Source organism: Phaethon aethereus (genome assembly GCF_964289735.1).
Source record: "Phaethon aethereus genome assembly, chromosome: 6".
In the NCBI taxonomy this organism is placed as follows: Eukaryota; Metazoa; Chordata; class Aves; order Phaethontiformes; family Phaethontidae; genus Phaethon; species Phaethon aethereus.
The window spans coordinates 11,398,330-11,415,635 of NC_138580.1; the positions used below are offsets into that span (position 1 = coordinate 11,398,330).

Sequence of the window (17,306 nt, forward strand, 5' to 3'; positions counted from 1 at the left end):
CCGTCTGCGTGGGAGAGCCGCGGTCCGGGAGCCCGCAGAGCCGCTGCCTGGGCGTTTTCCACCAGCCGCCTCGGGGAGCCGGCGGGCAGCTTTTCACCTAAGCCCCTTCTGCGGGCCTTTAACCCAGTGGACCGAATTTGCGTGGTAGCAGAGAAGGGGCACCGGAGAGCTGTGCCCTAGGGCCTTACCCAGGGGACGGCAGCCCCGGCGGGGCGGCCGCGCGGCGCTCGGCGCGGCCGTGAAGCCGGCCTTGGGGAGGCCGCCCTGCGTGCGTCCCTCTTGGCTGTGCCAGGCCGCAGCCGCCGCCGCCTCGTAGAGCCCGTGCGTACTTCAGAAGTACGGCGTGGATGCAGCGACGTGACTCCATAGACTTGGTGTCGGTGTTACTCCGGTGGGCGTGCGGTGGTGGTGTCGTGTTAAAATGGCCTGTCAGGAACTTCATGTGGTATGTTAACATCCAGCCCGCAGAGTAGCTACTTTTAATGGTTTCGCATTTAATATTTTCAAATTGTGGGTGCACTTTGCGATATGCCTGAGTAAGCAGTGTCTGTGTACTTGGGCACCCTGCTTGTCTTTAGTTTTGTGATGTTTGCTTATGTTAGTTATACTGATTTTTATTTGTTTTAATTATGTGGTAGAAATAAGAAATCAAAACTGGTAGCTTCCACTTACAGACTTTCATGATTAAAACTGTCGAATAGTAAAGTGATACTGAAAAGAAGACTTTTTCAGTATTTTGATGTTAAAAACAATTGCCAGAACGTACATTTTGTGTTGAGTGAGAAAAATAATCAATTAAATTAATTTTTTGCTAAGGAGAAGGAAACAGTTTTCTGTTAAAATGATTGGTTATTTATTTAGAGGCTTGGGGGAAAAAAAAAAATCTCTCTCTGAAATTAACATTTTTCTTGCACTGCACAGGAGAAACTATTTTGTAGCTCCAGGACAGGCATTCTGTGGAAGTAGAGAGATTTGGAGGTGGGTTGGTTTAGGGAGGTAGTCTGGAAGAGTGTCCAATTTGTTGGTTATCTTCTGTATTGTGCTGGCCAAATCAACCGAAGATAAGTTTCCTATAGAATATTGTTTGCTCTTTTGTCTGCTTTAGTTGCCAAGATAAGGAGTTTAAAGACGAGAGCTTTCCTCTGGATCAGGGGGTGAAAAGAGAGCCCGTGTCGTCCTTACGGAAGCCAGCAGTCCTGCCCTGGTCGCGCAGGTAAGCCGCCTCCTCCGCAGCATCCTTCCCTTTCACCTCAGGGCTGGTCTTCAGGTTCACGGCATCCCTGCTGCAGCATCGGCTCTAGCTTTTGAATTTCAAAGGCAGTCGAATGCATATACCTACAAGTCACTGGCAGAAATTAAATACGATGATTTGGTGAGGTTCCGTCTTAAAATGGAGGGGGGTATCTTCTGCAGTCTGACCAGCTACGTCACTTTTGCCAATGTCGGCAGCCGTGCACATCATGCAAAAAAGCATGGGATCCCGTTCTTCCCTCTGTTATTTGCTTCTGGGTGTTTGCTGGGGGTACAAGTAACCGTGGTTTTTTCCACTTAGAGTCCATCTCGCTGGGCAGCTCTACCTGCCGTACGCCAGAAAGCCAAGGCACGTCGCTGCGCGGTGACTGTACGCTGCTGCCCGCCGGCAGCGACGCAGCTTGGCTTTTGCTTGGCTGGTGGCCGCACCCCTCAAGCCTCTCGGCTGGAAATGTGGGTGCCTGGTCCCAAACCAGGCTCTGTGCTGGTGTCTTTTGACATAGGTCAGTGCATTGGCCATAGCTTCTACGTAGGTGCCTCGCTTGAAGGCGGTAACACCTTCCCGGCTGCGCGGCCCGAGAGAGCTAAGCTGGCCCAGCTGTGGAAGTGCAAGCGGTGCCACTGAACACACGTTAGTTTTCACTTTTATTTACATACAGGGTGTTTTTTCTCATGGTCAGATGTGATCGTTAGGGCCGTTTCAGAGAGGCAGAAGTAACAGAGTTTTTGTAACTGCAGTTACAGCCTGGCCTAAGTGAAACCAAGAGGATTCCATTATTTTAGCGGTGTAATTTATAAAAAAAGTATTTTTGTATTGTAATATGAATAACAATTGTTCAAGTTGTATAATTTTTATACTCTGAAACCTCTTCAGGAGCAGCAGTTCCTTAATCGGTCTGTCTTGTCACAAGATAAACTTGAGGCACGAGAGATGATAAAGCAATGACGACGAGTGCTCGGAATATTTTCAGGGTAATTGCAAGTTGATGTGGACCATGCAGTAATGTGTAAGAACAAAGTAGAGGATGTCATCAGCAGCTCAAAGGATGACTTGTTTGTTTTCTCTCAAGCCCTGTTTTTTCTTCCATTTGTGTCGCCAGTTCCTGAAAGCTTCTTTGTTATAAAGCTCATTATAGACAGGTCAGAACAGCCTAAGAAATTTACAGCTCAGGAAGACGGATAAGCAAGGGCGAGGATACCGGTGCACCAAAGTGATCTTTTCGTCCAAAACGGGACTCGGAAAGGAGGATTTTCTTTAAGACGGCATTTGTTAGCTTAAAGGAAAGCGTCAAATCAAAGTAAACGGGATGATCAGTCCCCTAGTGAAACGCGTAGCTAGAGTGGCGGATGCTGCAGCTGCTTGAAAATGAGCCGTAAGGACAGTCTGAGTCCGCACGTCGGGTGTGGAACACGCCGTGGCAGTGTTGGCTCTCGCAGTCGTCCTTGTTGCCTGAAACGCCATTTTCAGGAATTGAAACAAGAATGTTGTTTGTGGTGATGCTCGGGTACCATATCGATAACTGCTGTTATCACGCACTGCAGAAAATCATGTAAAAATGCATTTTAAAAGCAAAGTATTTTACAGTTTACAACTCTGAGTGAACTTGAACAGAAAAAGGCTGGCTCTTCATTTAGTCTAGGAACATACTCTTTGCGTGTAACAGCCCGTTTTACTGTTGATTTGGGGTTTGTCCGGGGGTCATTAAGCGATGTGATTAGCTCAGTCGTGCAGTTTATTCACGGTGTGCGTTTACATGGAAATCAGCTTGCACGTTGCTGTATTAGGAAAGATGGGTATGTCTGGCAACTGAAGAAGACAGTGATGAGGTATGTGGTAATTATCCATTCTACTAAGAGTCAATCCTTTCTGCATTTCACGGCATGGCTCAGACCTGTGGGTGTTTCAAATTCACATCTTCTCTTGCTGACCGACCTCTGCGCTGCTACTTTCCCTGTTCCTGGGGGCCACGTTTGTATCTTTGACACCTCTGTAGTTTTCCCTTACCTGTTTTATCCCACATAACCTTTTGTCACCTCCTTCACTCTCTTAAATCCATCTCCAGGCTCCATCCCCTGGAGCAGTTTCCACTGTGTGACACCATATGGACTGTTGAAAGTCTTCTCAAAATCACGGTTCAGGATGTCCGATACTCGGGTCTGCCGGGCTTCGGACGATCCATCTGATGGTCCCGAGGGCCTCCGTAACTTGAGGGAAAGGATTCCTGCTGGTCTGTGGAACTCGCAGCATTTGTTGCTAGCCCTGAAAGCACCCAAGAATTGGACTTTGATAAAACAATTTTAACTTCCAGTTACATTTTTCCCCCCTGTTTTTCCTCCCAGTAGAGCTAAGGTACTCAGCATAAGCAGAGAGAATTTTTAATTAGGACTTTCAAAAAACTTTCTCAAATGGTTTGCAGTGGTTTTCCTGGAAGGTGATGTAGACCTCAGAGTGCTGGGGAGGAAGGCTCGCAGGGACATGCTGGTGGCTGAGCCAGCTGCGAGTCACACAGCCATCCCGAGCATGCGCTGGGGGAATTTATACCATTCCACTTCAGCACGTATTTGTTACGAGTAATCTAAGCCAGAGATGCTTCTCTTGCATTTGGGTTACCTCTTTGTTTTCAAAGCCTGTTCTTTAAAGAAAGCAAACAGCTTTGCAGATGTCTGCCGCTTGTTGACTGCCCTTGGAGGAGTGACAGTGTATGGCAGCCTACGGTTTTGCTCATGTGCCACGCATGGAAAAGCAGCGCGCTCCTCGGGAGTGCACGCACCCCGCTGAAGGAGTGCTGCCGAATGGATTCTCTTGCCAAGAAGGAAAATGTTGACAATTGCCATGACTTAAATAGGAGCAGACGGAGACCGACGCTGAGCGCTCCTGGAAGTGCTTTTTAACAGCAACGCTTGGTAATTTTAACATGTCAAAGTGGTCCTTGAAAAATACCTTTTTCTGGATTTCTGCAGTCGCTGTTTCCAGTGGGGAGGCAGGGTTTCCGAAAGGAGCGTTCAGCAGTAGGGTGGCAGTGGCAACTGCCCCAGGACGCCGCTTTAGCTCTTGCTTGGCGTGCACGTGCGTGTGTAGGGGCAGACGTGCCTGCAGGCAAGGCACGGGACTCGGTCCTTAGTGAACTAGTGACCCTCCACCAGTTCTGCAACGAATCAAAGACAGTTGGTTCAGATTCTGCACGGGTCCTCAAGATGAGACGGTCTGGCTGAACCTGTTCCCTGGTAGTTGTAAAGACTGAAGAGAAGGGAGCTGGAGGAGAGCTTCCCAGGTATTCCAGCAACGGCATATCTTGGGGAGCTACCTGCTGATTTCCTCAGCTAGTCTTCATCCTTTGAGAAGAGTGGTCCGTTTTCTCTGAACTCTTGCTTTCCTTTTCTGCCACTCGCTCGTCCTTGCTGTTTCTGCCCAAGAGTAAAGATGTGTTTACACTTTGCCTCTGCAGGGCACTCTGGAAAGTCAAAGAAGGTTTGCTAGATTATGTAGATGTCTTTTCATTCATTCAGAATGAAAATGGCCCTAACTCATTTTGGCTTACTTCATTTTGGAAGTGAATGGAGCCGGTGAATACTATTCAAGCTCTAAGGAAGTGTGTCTAGCTTTAGATTTGATCCTATTTACACTGAGACTATCCAAAATTATTGGTGGATGAAAAACTGGACATGAGCTGGCAATGTGCGCTCATGGCCCAGAAGGCCAACTGCACCCTGGGCTGCACTCAAAGCAGCGTGGCCAGCAGATTGAGGGAGGGGATTCTGCCCCTCTGCTCCCCTCTGGTGAGTCCCCCCCCATGCGGTGCTGCATCCGGCTCTGGAGCCCTCAGCACAGGAAAGACATGGACCTGTTGGAGAGGGTCCAGAGGAGGCCACAGCAATGATTAGAGGGATGGAACAGCTCTGCTGTGAGGACAGGCTGAGAGAGTTGGGGTTGTTCAGCCTGGAGAAGAGAAGGCTCCAGGGAGACCTTAGTGCAGCTGGCCAGGACTTAAAGGGCGCTTGTAAGAAAGATGGGGACAGACTTTTTAGCAGGGCCTGTAGCGACAGGACAAGGGGTAGAGGTTTTAAAGTAAAAGAGGGCAGATTTTGACTAGAGATAAGGAAGAAATTTTTCCCAATGAGAGAGGTGAAACTCTGGCCCAGGTTGCCCAGAGAGGTGGTAGATGCCCCATCCCTGGAAACTTTCAGGGTCAAGCTCAGGGGCTCTGAGCAACCTGATCTGGTTGCAGATGTCCCTGCTCCCTGCAGGGCGGTTGGACGAGGTGACCTTTAAAGGTCCCTTCCAGCCTAAACTATTCTATGACGTTATGCAAATCCGTGTCTTTAATTCAGACGGAGCTTTGTCGGCGCAGGGTCGCAGCGTTTCCTGGCAGCCCTACCGGGGAAGTTACGCTGAAGCGTGTTCCTGTGGAAGCCGGGTTGCAGCCGCTCCTCCGCGGGCCGGGAGCCCCGCTTCCCCGCGGCGGGCGGCTTTCCCTCGGCCGAAACCCAGCGGCTCGCGATTTTTAAAAAAAAACAGTTTTTTGGTCAGACTCCTGCGGATTTCAGATTCAGCGGAGGGCTGCTACGGCGCCCTAATGAGCTCGGTTTCCTACCGAACGTTCAGCCGTGCGCCTGCCGCTGCTCAGCCGCTTTGGCACAGCCTTGTCTCACCGCCCCCCCCCCCCCCCCCGCCCCACACGGGCAGAACTAACCCGCGTGTTCCCCGAGCGCGAGTGGAGACTGCCAGAGCCAGCGAGGGGGCAGCGGGCTCCCCGCGGCGGGCGCAGCTGCGGGCCGGGCCGCGGCGGGGCGGGGGGGGGGCGGGCAGCGCCGCCCGGGCAGACGTGGCAGCCGCCCGGGGCCGGCCCCGCGCGGGAGGCGGTGCCGCGGGAGCGCGGGCCGGGGGCGGTGGCCGGCGGGGCAGGAGGGAGGGCCCGGGCGCCGCCAGGTGAGTGGGGCCGGGGCGGCGCGGGCACCCACGGCCCCCCGCAGCGGAGCGGGGCCGAGCCGGGGGCGGGGGGGACACACCGGCCTTAGCGGCGGGGGCGGCCCGGGGACCGCGCAGGTGGCACCGCGCGGTGCTTGGCGCGCTGCTCCCGCCGGCTGGGCCTTGCCGCAGCTCGCGGGGGCGGGGGGGAAGGGCCAAAACGGGGGACAGAAAAAGTTTTTACCTTTTCTGGAAAGGAAAGGAAAGGAACCTTTTCTGGAAAGGAAAAAGAAAAAAAAAAGGCCAAAAAAAAAGTAAGGGTCAAAAAAAGGAAAAAGGGCAAAAAAAGGATAACAAAAGGGAAAAAAGGCAAAAGAGGCAAAAAAAAAGAAAAAAGGCAAAAAAAAAGCAAAAAAGGTAAAAAGAAAGAAAAAACACAAAAAAAGGAAAAAAAAGGAAAAAAGGAAGGAAAGAGAGACAAAAAAACGCAAAAAAAGAAAAAAAAAGGAAAAAAGGAAGGAGAGACAAAAAAACGCAAAATAAAAAAGAAAAGCAACAAAAAGGCAAAAAAGGGAAGCAAAAAAGGTAGTGAAAAAAGAAAAAAAAAGGACAAAAGAAAAGCAAAGCCAAAACCAAAAAATAAAAAAAAAGAAAGGAAAAAAAAAAGGAAAGCAAAAAAAAAAAGACGAAAGCAAAGCAAACCCAGGGCAAAACACACCAGAGAAGGAAAGTGCGCAGGTACTCGCAGCACGCCCTGCGCCGGCAGAGGCAGGAGGCACCGCGGCCTCTGCAGAACCGAAGCTGCCCAACCACACCGGGAAATTAGAGCTGCTGGGGTGAGCCTGGGCTTGTTTCCCACCTCTCGTGTTCTGCAGCGTTGGTTGCGCTGGAGATACATGTAAAAACAAAACGAGTTGGGTAATTGTCCTGGCTATTACAGTAAATGAATAACAGGGAATAACCAAGCGCTCCGATGAGGTGGCGTTACCTTCGTTGCAGTGATGGCTGCTTTATTTCCCTTTAATTCCTGCCTTCCTCAGGGTCCCCTAAATTAGGTGTTTTTAGGAACTTGACCTGGAGTGGAGTTGAGGGGATTTATTAAAACTGAAGTGCTGTTGGCTGCTGGGTCCCTTGAGGGAGGGAGGCTTGGAAGTGCCTCCTCTGGCGGGAGCGGAGGCTTCGGAGGTGGTGGGACCACACGCAGCTGTGCTTGGGAAGGCGTTAGCCTTTCCTCCTCAAAATCAGCCAGCTGTTGAGTAGCTCAGAGCAGCGACGCTCAGCTCAGGAGTGGCTTTAATGTGACGATTAATAAAACGTTATTGCTTCGAAAGGATGCAGAGGGCACGGAAATTTCATCTGTAGGAATCTGGTTTTGTAATTAAATATAGAAGTGTCTCAGGAAAAGGAGATGAGCCTTTGTGACGTTTCTGCGAGGAAGTTTGCTAATGCTCTTCTGCTCTCTCGAGCGCTAAATGGTATGGAAAGATTAAAATAACCATTCTTCTTTAATTTATAGACTAGTTATTGTCTTTGGCAGAAACTTCAGGAAAAGTAATATCAATTAACTTTCGAGTTAGAGGCTCGCTTGGACTAGAGGCAAGTTGTGCCTGTTTGGGTTTTTTGGCAGACCAGCCTGTATAACAGAAAAAGCTTCCTCTGGGCTGGTGACCTAGATAGATAATGGTGCTGCAAAACATTTCTGTGCTGCGCAGCAACTTAGAAACCACGCTGCGCTGGTAGCGCGCCGCACGGGGCGAGAGGAGGGCTCCTGCCCCGAGGACTTTCCACTTTCAGACCCTAAACTGCAAAAATACCTGCGCCTCGCGTGTATCAGGACGCGGCCGCTCGTGCAGCGTCATCCTGGCATGTTTGTTCAGCTCTCGCCGCTGCGCATTACACCCCCTCCTGTCTTTGCTTGGGTTACCCCGGGGGGCTGAACGGACCCTTACGTTGAAGAGGGATGTAAACAATCGCGGGATTAAGTGATAAGGTCTTGGGCAGTTGGAAGCACCGCGGAGGAGCAATGGTGGAGAGGCAGTCTCCTGCGACCGCAGAGGAGAAAGCTCTGCCACCGAGGCGAGCGGGAGCAGGGCTAAGCGGAAAGGGCACGGGAGACAGCTTTTAATTCTGAGAAAAAGGAAGGAAATAGTGAGATAAAGGGGTTTAAATGTCCAGGAGGATGACGTTTCCTGCAAAGGCGAGCCCCAGGTCCGAAATCGGTGCGTGGAGCCCTTCTCTGTATTTTGCGAGTTTCAGGTTGATGGTACGGGTGCCCCAAATCTACCCGTGCTGTAGTACTACACTGGGTGCACTGAAGGAGCAGCTCCAGCCACCCTGAGCTGCTGCGAGGGCTCGGGGCCACCTCCTCTGGGCTTAGGGGCGCCGGGGGCCGCAGGGCTGCAGCCTCCCCATTCTTTCTGCATCCAGCTGCGGCTGCTGCGAATGACAAGGGTTTGGATGACCGTAGGGAATCCTTTGCTGAGTCAAATCTCTGGTGAGGAAGGGCTGCCTAGGGGAATCTTGGGAGAATATGGCCATTCAGTTGTAATCTTGTTTCATGGCGTGTATTTTCTTCCTTTTTTTATTACTATGGCTATTTGCATAAAAACATGAGCTTTGTTTCTTTAGAGTTCATCTGCTCCTGCTGCTTTTGCTCTGCTTGAAGCCCCAATCTCCCCGTAACAGCAGCCATTTGTGATATTCTGAAGGGTTATTTGCTTTAAAAAAAGGGGGGGAGCAGCAGGGAATCTGAACTCTTACGGCTTCAGTGCTGCTTAACCGTCCGCGTGGACGGGGTGAAGAAAAACCTCCTGTGCTGTCCATTGTACCCCAGCTGCAGGAGACCTTCTGCAGCTGAAACACCGTGGTGAAGCAGCGGCAGCATTGATTATTTATTATTGGGTATTTAAAAGTAGAATAATAAAGGTAGGATGCTGAAAGTGCTGATCTGGAAGCTGGGATTCAGACCCTGATGCAGAAATCCTGAGTGACCCAAAGTAGTTTCTGTACTCCTCTGTCCCTGTGCGATAGGAAAAGCACATTTCTGTTGGTTGTCTTGTCTCTGTAGCTTGCAAGCTTGAGGAGTCGGAGATTCCTACACTGAGCCGAGCCCGTGATAAATTGGGTCTCTGGTCTCAGGTAAGGTGTCCAGCCACTGGTACAAGCCATGTGTGAACACGGTTGGTTCTTGTACGCGTGTGAGCTCAACTGGCCAGGAAACTTATCAGCCCCAGGAGAGCCAACGATCCAAACAAACTGCCCTCTCCACATCTGTGGAGCATGGCTTGCTCCCCTCTGGCTGCAGCCTTCTTTATCTTACCTAGGCATGGTGTAACTGTGCTGAAGAATGGCCAGAAAGGCTTTGTGGGCAACTGGCATGGGAGACTGTGGGTAACTGGTTGATGGCCATCACAAGACCATTTTGGGGAAGTTAAGGCTTGGAGCCGGTTGGAGAGAGGTATATAAAAGCAGCTTTCCACAGTTTGAGGGTGAACTTCATATAAAAACCACCCCAATGAGGAGAGGAACAAGCAACTTGGAGGCAGAGAGATGCTTGTGCTAGCTTTTACCTTCTGTAAAGATGTGCTAAGTTAGCCTTGAAATCAAGCCTGATGCTGCTTTCTTGGTACTGTCGTGGTTTAATATAATTAACACCATACATGGTGTTGAATTGGCCTGACCCACTGCCAGAGTCTGCCTGGGGCAGGTACAAATCTGAAGTCGGGCCACTGCAGACAAGATGACTGTGCCTCCAAGGGAAGGGTATGACCATGAAGAAAGGCTCCTGTACATCAGTGCAGGGGATGTGGCTGAGGGTATCAGGAATGCAGAGTGTGGGTCTGTGGTGGACACCTTAGCTGCTCCAGTTCCATCTCTGCATCGTACTGGAAGAGGGACAGAGCGGGGTATCGAGGGGGCTTGTCAGGGGAGAGGTTACATTGGCAGGACTCTAGTCTGCAAAATGTCCAGCTGAAGGGGATGTGATCAAGGCTGTGAGGTGATTAGTGGTGCTGGGACGTAAATAGTCCATGTGTCCCATGTCACCAGAGGGCTGATGATAGAGCCTGTGCCGCGGGCAGGCCCTGGGGCAGTGTTGCTCTCTGCTTGCTGGGGTGTCACTGCTTCAGCACCTGCTACGAGCCGCTGCCGGCTCCGTCTGGATAACAGCCTTGTGTTTCTGTAGGCTGGGAAAGCAACAGTTGTGTCTTCCGTCTTTCCTGCCTCCACAGGGAAGTGCAATAAAACCATGAATCATCAACCACGGAGGATCCATCACTGCAGGAGTTCAACTGAGGAGAATAGCTGACCTTCTGCTTGGATCAGCCTCGCCTGTTGTAGTGTTAGAGCTGCGCGTTGGGCAGGCGGAGGCAACGCGGAGGATACGATGTTCAGGCTGAATGGTGCCAGAGGTGAGGGATATGTCCAAGAGCTGTTCCATGAGGAAGCGCAGCAGGTATGTTGGAGAGCCATTTCATAGCCCAAATTTCCATCTTCGTGGTCTCTTCACCTTCTCATGGTCACCTCTGTGGCAGGTAAACAGGACTGAAATAACAAGACTGCCCTTCTTTCTGCTACGTAAACCTGAGGGGCTTTATTTAGAAAGGGAAAGAGGGGACTTGGTTTTGAGAGTTGCAATGGGAAAGCTGCAGTTTCCCTGGAGTTTCGGCGCTTGGTTCCAGCAGCTCTGAAATTCACTGGCACCCCGAGCACCAGAGTCCCATATCTCCTCTAGAAACTTAGTGTCCAGGTCCCCAGATCTGTTGACGATGGCTGTGTGTGATGGGTAGGCCATCTTAACCTACTTGGTCAGTCCCAATCTGTCCAGCCTCATTTGTCATCTCATGTAAGAGACTTCTCCAGTGCACTGAGGATGCTCCTTATCTTGGTGGGCTGCTTGGCAGGGATAGCAGGAGAAGCACAGCGTACAGCTGCAGTCCCTGTAAAGGACCCCTTAACTGGTGTTTTTGGTTCACATAACATCATCAGTGGGGTTAATTTGATGAGACTGAGTAGGATTCTGTTGCTGCTTATGCTACAAGAATGTAAATAGGGTATTACAGGGAACCCTCTCTTCCAAGGCTCAATGATCCCAACAGCTCTGCTGCCCCTTCATCTTAGAGACAACCTGTAGCAAAGTCATGTCTTAGCAGCTGTTGGTGGCCATCCCACTCTTGGGACTGGCTGTTGCACCACTTCTGCAGCCTGCCTGTAAAGCATGAGAGGTAAAACTGAAGGCTTTGCATTCCTCTAGGTATCTCAAACGCAGACCAAGCCCTGGTGGAAGATCCAGCTGTTTGTGTGGGAGCCGGTGCTTTTTGGAACGTGGGATGGAGTTTTCACCTCCTGCATGATCAACATTTTTGGAGTGGTTCTTTTCCTGAGGACGGGATGGCTCGTGGTGAGTGAGTGCTGACTTGGTTGAACGTGTGAATAGATATTTTCCTGCTCACCTCCTTACCTCGTATCTCCATCACCACCCAGGTGTTTTAGATTCTGTGCTGTTCATTGTAGGCATCGCTTACGTCCGCTGGTATTGTGTAGCTTTTCAAAAAGCTCCACTAAAATGGAAAGCTGAAGTGGTATTTGTAAGCAGTTTGCTATTTTAGCTTGAGGAAAGAAAAAGGAAAACACAACAACAAACCTTGACAATGGACAGGGACACCCGTGTGTTTCACTGTTCAGATGAAATAACTGCTTTTCAGGTAAAGTGTGTGGCCATAGTTACAGCTACTTGGCCATCCTTCCAACACCACTGAAGCACACATCTTCTAAATGAGTCACTGCTGGAGTCCCCAGTGTCTTGAATGGCGACCCTTGGTCAGGTGAAATTGTCATCGCTGCCAAAGGGTCTTCCACTTGTAGATCCGGAATAGTACCTCACCAAGGGTCAGGGCCTGTAAGAGTGTCTTTGCTCCTCTCCTGATGCAAAACATTGTATTGTCCCTTAAAATTTCCCCTTAGAAGAAGGAAAGCTCCCACAGGGATGGGTGGAATTTATCTTTGGGCAGAGTTCGTGTCACAGGCATGAGTTCGTGTCACAGGCATGAGTTCATGTCACAGGCATGGTGGACATCTTCCAAAAGGAGCCGGAAGACGCTTGCACTTTTTATTGAAAACGGCTTTTGGGGGGAGCTGCAGTCGTCATGATGGAGCAGTCGGGATGATTTTCCTAGCTGCCTTTTCCTCCTGATCTTAATTCCTTCACGTCTCCTTTGAAAGCACGTTACTGCTGAAGCAAACGCAAATACAAATAAAGCTAGTAAATAAAAGAAAAACTGAAACAGCTGGAAGCTAGCATAAAAGGGAAGGGAGGAGAAGTCAGGGTTGGCAGAGAGCTCCCCTGGCAGAGGACAGTCATGTGTTGAGCCGTTCGCAGAGTCAGGCTTTTGCTATAAATTTCCAGAGCCGGGGCTGGTAAAGCTCTGCAATTCCAGGGGACCCTAATCTTGCCGAAATGTTCACAACTAGTGTAAGGCTGCACTAACCCCTTCCAGCACGAATGCATAAATAAGCATCAGTGTTTAATGGGGGCTTTTTCTTCCCACTTTCTCTGCTTGCTATTGTTGTCCTGAGTCCAGCCTTCCTCCCTGGTCTTCGCATTAACCCTTTCTTCTGTGGGAACCATTGGATTGCCCATTTGACTAGCTGCTGCCGTAGCCCGGTGCCACCAGCAGATCCTGGAAAAGCCCAAGGCTACGTGTATGTTTGTGTGTGTGTGTGCTTTTTTTCTTTTTTTTAACTGAAGTGTGTCGTATTTATTAACCCTTTTAACCTGAGGGTAAGCTGTTGAAGAAAAAGAACAATTGTCCTTTTAACAAAGGAGTACCGGGTTGCAGTGAACTGTGGTGCTGACCCAGCCAGCAGCTGCGTTTATAGCAAACCTTGGCTCTGTTCCCCACTGACCAGATAAATCCCCTGTCAAAGGCAGCGGGATGCTGAACCAAAATAGGATTTTATGATGATAGCAACATCCTGGATATGTTTTTGTTGTTTCACAAAAAGAGAAAAGAAAAAAAATCTGGGACTTCAACCAACCCCAGAGCTGAGAAGCAGTCTTTTAGTGCTGGTGACAAACCAACCTCCATCAAGGCTAGCATGATGTCAGAGGTGAGCATCGCTGGAGTGAGGTTGGAAAGGAGGGATGTAGACATGGCCTGTAATATGAGTAAAGGCAGGGGAAGTGCAGCCAGACCTTAACGAAGTGCTGGGCACTGGAGGAGGTTTCTGATCATACAGTTGGAATCACACTGCACCAGACTGAGCGATTCGTCAGGAGGGGAAGGTGGGCTGGAGCACCAGGGAAAACTTTTGACCCTGGAAAATAATTTACAGCCATGTGCAAGAGGGTTGGAAGGTCCGGAGCTCAGAAAAGGTGCTTGAATGCTTTTGGAGGTACTAAGTGCCTTCTCCTTCTGAAAATCCAACCTGAACCGAACCCCCCAAAGCAGAGGTTATGCTGGCCCTTAAAGCTGCCAAGAGGGACCTGCAGCTGGGCTTGTTCAGAGGCTTTTGCTCCTCGCACCCAGCGAGAGGGTGGCTGGTGCAGCAGATCCTCCTCCGCCCCGAGCAGGGAAGAGGATTTTTTTCCTGCGGGGCTGAATCCTCTGTGCAAAACTCCCCACGGGCACGGGGGGAGCGAGAGCTGCCTGCTGCTCGGCGTGCGTCCTGCGGGCAGGGGCCAGCCTGTGGTGGTCTGTGAGTGTGCTATTTGTCTTCCACTCCGTGCTGCCTTTGGGCTTTTGTCCTTCGGTCTCTCGCTGTCTGGGAGCTCTGATCAGAGCTCTTAGAGGTAAATGTTCTGAAAAATTAAAAAGTGAGCTTGATGCTGTTAGTAAATCAGCTGTCACAAATCCCAGATGTTCAGTTGTGAAACTACTTTTTGGTGTGAAAGTGGGTGGGTTTTTTTAAGCGTGTCATTCTAAAATGGGCAAATAGGCGGTGATCCCCTCCCCATGGTGGCTGAATCCTTGTTTGACATCGTTCTTTTTAAACCAGAGGACAATATCTGTGATTCATGCAGGAGCCTGGCACCGGAGCAGAACCTGGTCACGCAAAGGTCTGTGGAGCCCCAGGATGAGGCAGGTCTTCTTCAGAGGGGCGTTAATAGGAACTGTAAATTTGGCAATCAATTACGTTAATTAGATAAGTAGGGGCGCGTGCTTTTTCTTTTAATGTGTAATGACTCCAGATTCATTGATCACTAGTGACCAATGAAAAAAATTAGGAGAAAAAAAATTACTTTAAATAATTAAAAAATTAAAATTAGGACCAGATAGGTCCTTCTTCTGTCTCAACTCATCTTCATGGTGCTAGTTGGTCTCTGTTTAAATTGTTGGGTTTTTTTCATTCCAGGGAAACACTGGCATTGTAATGGGCATGTTTCTGGTGTCCTTTGTCATCCTGGTTGCCCTGGTGACGGTCTTATCTGGAATTGGGGTGTGTGAGAAGTGCAGCGTCGGAAGTGGAGGCGTCTACTCCATGATTTCTACTGTCCTTGGAGGTCGAGTAGCGGGGACCATTGGCGTCCTTTATATTTTTGGCCAGGTAATTAAAAAAAAAAACAACTAAAAAACAAACGATTTAAAGACAAATTTAGAAACTTTGCAATGCAGGTATTGATTTTGTGCTTTGCTGCTGCAGGAAGCAATGCTCCAAATAAAATCCAAGTAACGCCCCAGCGTGCTGGACAGCCCGGGCGAGCACCACGGGGAGCACTCGGCCGCTCCGCTCCCCAAAAGCAAGCCTGCGCATGGCAGCGCACCCCTTGGCACGGACCCGGACACTGGGGGGGCTGGGTGTCTGGACAAGCAAACCGTGCGGGACGTGCCCTCCTGTCCCAAATTGCCGCCGTTGCCAGGACGTGCCCTGGCTGGCGAGACGTTTGACTTAAACCCAAGTGGGAGAGGCCAGGGTGGCCACCTAAAGCACGGCGGCTGCGGGCTGGCGGGTGGGCCGTGGCCTGCTCCCCGCGCCCTTAGGGACCGGGCGAGCCTTGGCTGCATCTCTGGGCGCCAGCAGAAGTGGAGCTGGTACGGGAGGAGAGCTGGGCAGTGGTAAGGGCCACCGCTAACTGACCTCTTGAGATCCAAAAGTCACAGTTCTGGGTTTTCAGAAAGGCCCCGAGGAGCTGTCATGGTGGTGAAGCACCGAAATACACAAATAGTAAAGATAAAGAATGGAAAATAATCTCTTAAACCTGCAGTAACTTAACCCCCTCCCCCCATAAAGATGTTATGAATGCTGTAAAATGTGGTGAGCAGAGAAGCATTTTTATTGAGGTTTGTTTTTAACTGACTGGCTTGCAGCAATCTCCGAAAACCCTTAAAGACCCCCAAACCAAAAATAATCCTCTCTTCTCCTTTCACTCCAGATTAAAAGCAAGTGTCCATAAAATACAAACTGAACACAGTTACAAGCCAAGATATGGAAATGGGCCACACATGAGAATCCTTCCTGTCATATTTTCCACTCTCGCTTTCCGAGCGGACGCCGTCTGGGAAAGCAATCAGGCTCCAGCGGGTCCGGAGGATCGTAAAAGCTGGGCTGCGGCAGCCCCGGCCCCTGCCTAGGCATCCCGCGCGGCGGGGGGCTGCGGGGTGGGAGCTGGCAGCTCGCTCGGGGACACTTTGCCCGTTCCCGAAAGCTGATGCCTTGCCCGTCTCCTTGGCCCTGATTTCTGCCCAGTGTGCTTCGCAGCCAGCGGCAGGCTGCCGCCCCGCCGCAAGATGCAGACAGGGCACTGTAACCTCCGTCACGAGGCGAGTCCGGCCAGAAACAGGGGTGTTCCCCGTTCTCTGGCCTGACTGGGGCAAGCGGGGCACGACTGGCCGGGGCTGCTGGTGCCCTGGGAGGTGAGAGGTTGCTCAGTGCCCTGGGGCTGCTGCAGAGCTGGGCTCCTGCTGCGTCGGCCAAGGTGACCGAGAGCCTGGTTGGGCTTTGCTGGGACGCTCCAGAGGAGATTGCCCTGAACGATGCATGTACCAGGTCCTACAGAGACCGGCACGTGTTTGGTCGCCGCGGCTCTTAACGGTGAGTCCGGGGTTTGGTGCTCTCCTCTGCAGTCTCCTTTTCTGGAGCGGTTTGCAGTAAGACCTCTCTGTGCAAGCAGACGGTTTCCAGGGTCCAGCCCTAAAATCCCCAAAAGCAAAGTCAGCGGTAGCGTTTGTCTGGCTGTTGAAAATCAGCTATGTTCCTCGCCCAGCAGAGTGTGTGGTTTACAAGGGCTCGTAACGGACTGATTTCTGCAAGTTTCAGCCTAGAAATTCAGTTTTCTTTTCAGGATGGGTAGTTTGAGAGAAACCAGCCCACGGTCGCAGTGCCGCTGGCCTTTGCTGCGTGCGGAGCGTCGGGCTGTTTGTGGGCACCCATCTCCTCCGTTCCGCAGGCGATGCTCATGGTTCGTCAGAAGAGAAAGGCTGCAAGGAGGCTTGCGGTGCTGGGGCTGTCAGAGGCTCACGCCGCTCTGCTCCCTTCAGAGCGTCCTTCGTGCACGTTGCCATCCTTGGCGTGAAAGGGAAGAAAACTTATTTAGTTAATAAAACCTACCTCCTTCAAAAACTGATGTTGGTCTGGTGCAGGGAGGTGGGGTTAGGCAGTACCACTTTCTGTCTACAGGGCTTTTCTTCATGTGAGAGGCAAGAACTTCACCTGGTTTTAATGTGTTTATTGAAGTTAGGTTCTGTTTGGGGTTTTTGGCTCCAGGTCTCAAGTGCAGTTTTTGTGGGTACCCCAAGTGGAGCTGTGCCAGCGCAGGGTGAAGTCCTCTGCTAGCTTAGGACCTGTTTTCAGGAGAGAGCACCCATGTAGGACATGCGTGGCCCACTCAGTGGTAGTGTAGGCTGTGCTAAAACACAAATAGACAAGAATACGTCCACTTTCTTGGGGACTACCTTGCAGGGTCTGAGACTTCTGTAGTGGCGACATTCACGGTGGGGCTACCAGCAAGGAGAGAGACATTCAGGGTGTATCTCTGCTGTCAGGGTGTATCTCACCCCATCTCTGCTAGGTGGCTGCCTATGGTGGAAGTGAATCCTTCTCCAGGATCTCCAAGTTGTAGGTGTCTGAGTCTGAACAGGTGAATTCCACACACCTTGCTTGCTGAAAACCGTGTGTAAACCTGCAGCTCCTGGCATGGGTTAGGATGCCCTGA

General features: G+C 50.8%; 1 protein-coding gene across 1 annotated transcript in view; it reads left to right on the top strand.

The window, feature by feature from the left end:
- Window positions 1–10,541: 10,541 nt before the first annotated feature.
- The window catches only part of SLC12A8 (solute carrier family 12 member 8), a gene marked incomplete at both ends in the record, with an annotated part of 49,608 nt that continues 42,843 nt past the window's right edge, over window positions 10,542–17,306 (top strand). Inside the window, 3 exon segments of the mRNA XM_082001451.1 lie at window positions 10,542–10,610; window positions 11,409–11,555; window positions 14,510–14,701. Of these exon segments, the coding sequence (XP_081857577.1) occupies window positions 10,542–10,610; window positions 11,409–11,555; window positions 14,510–14,701 (408 nt within the window).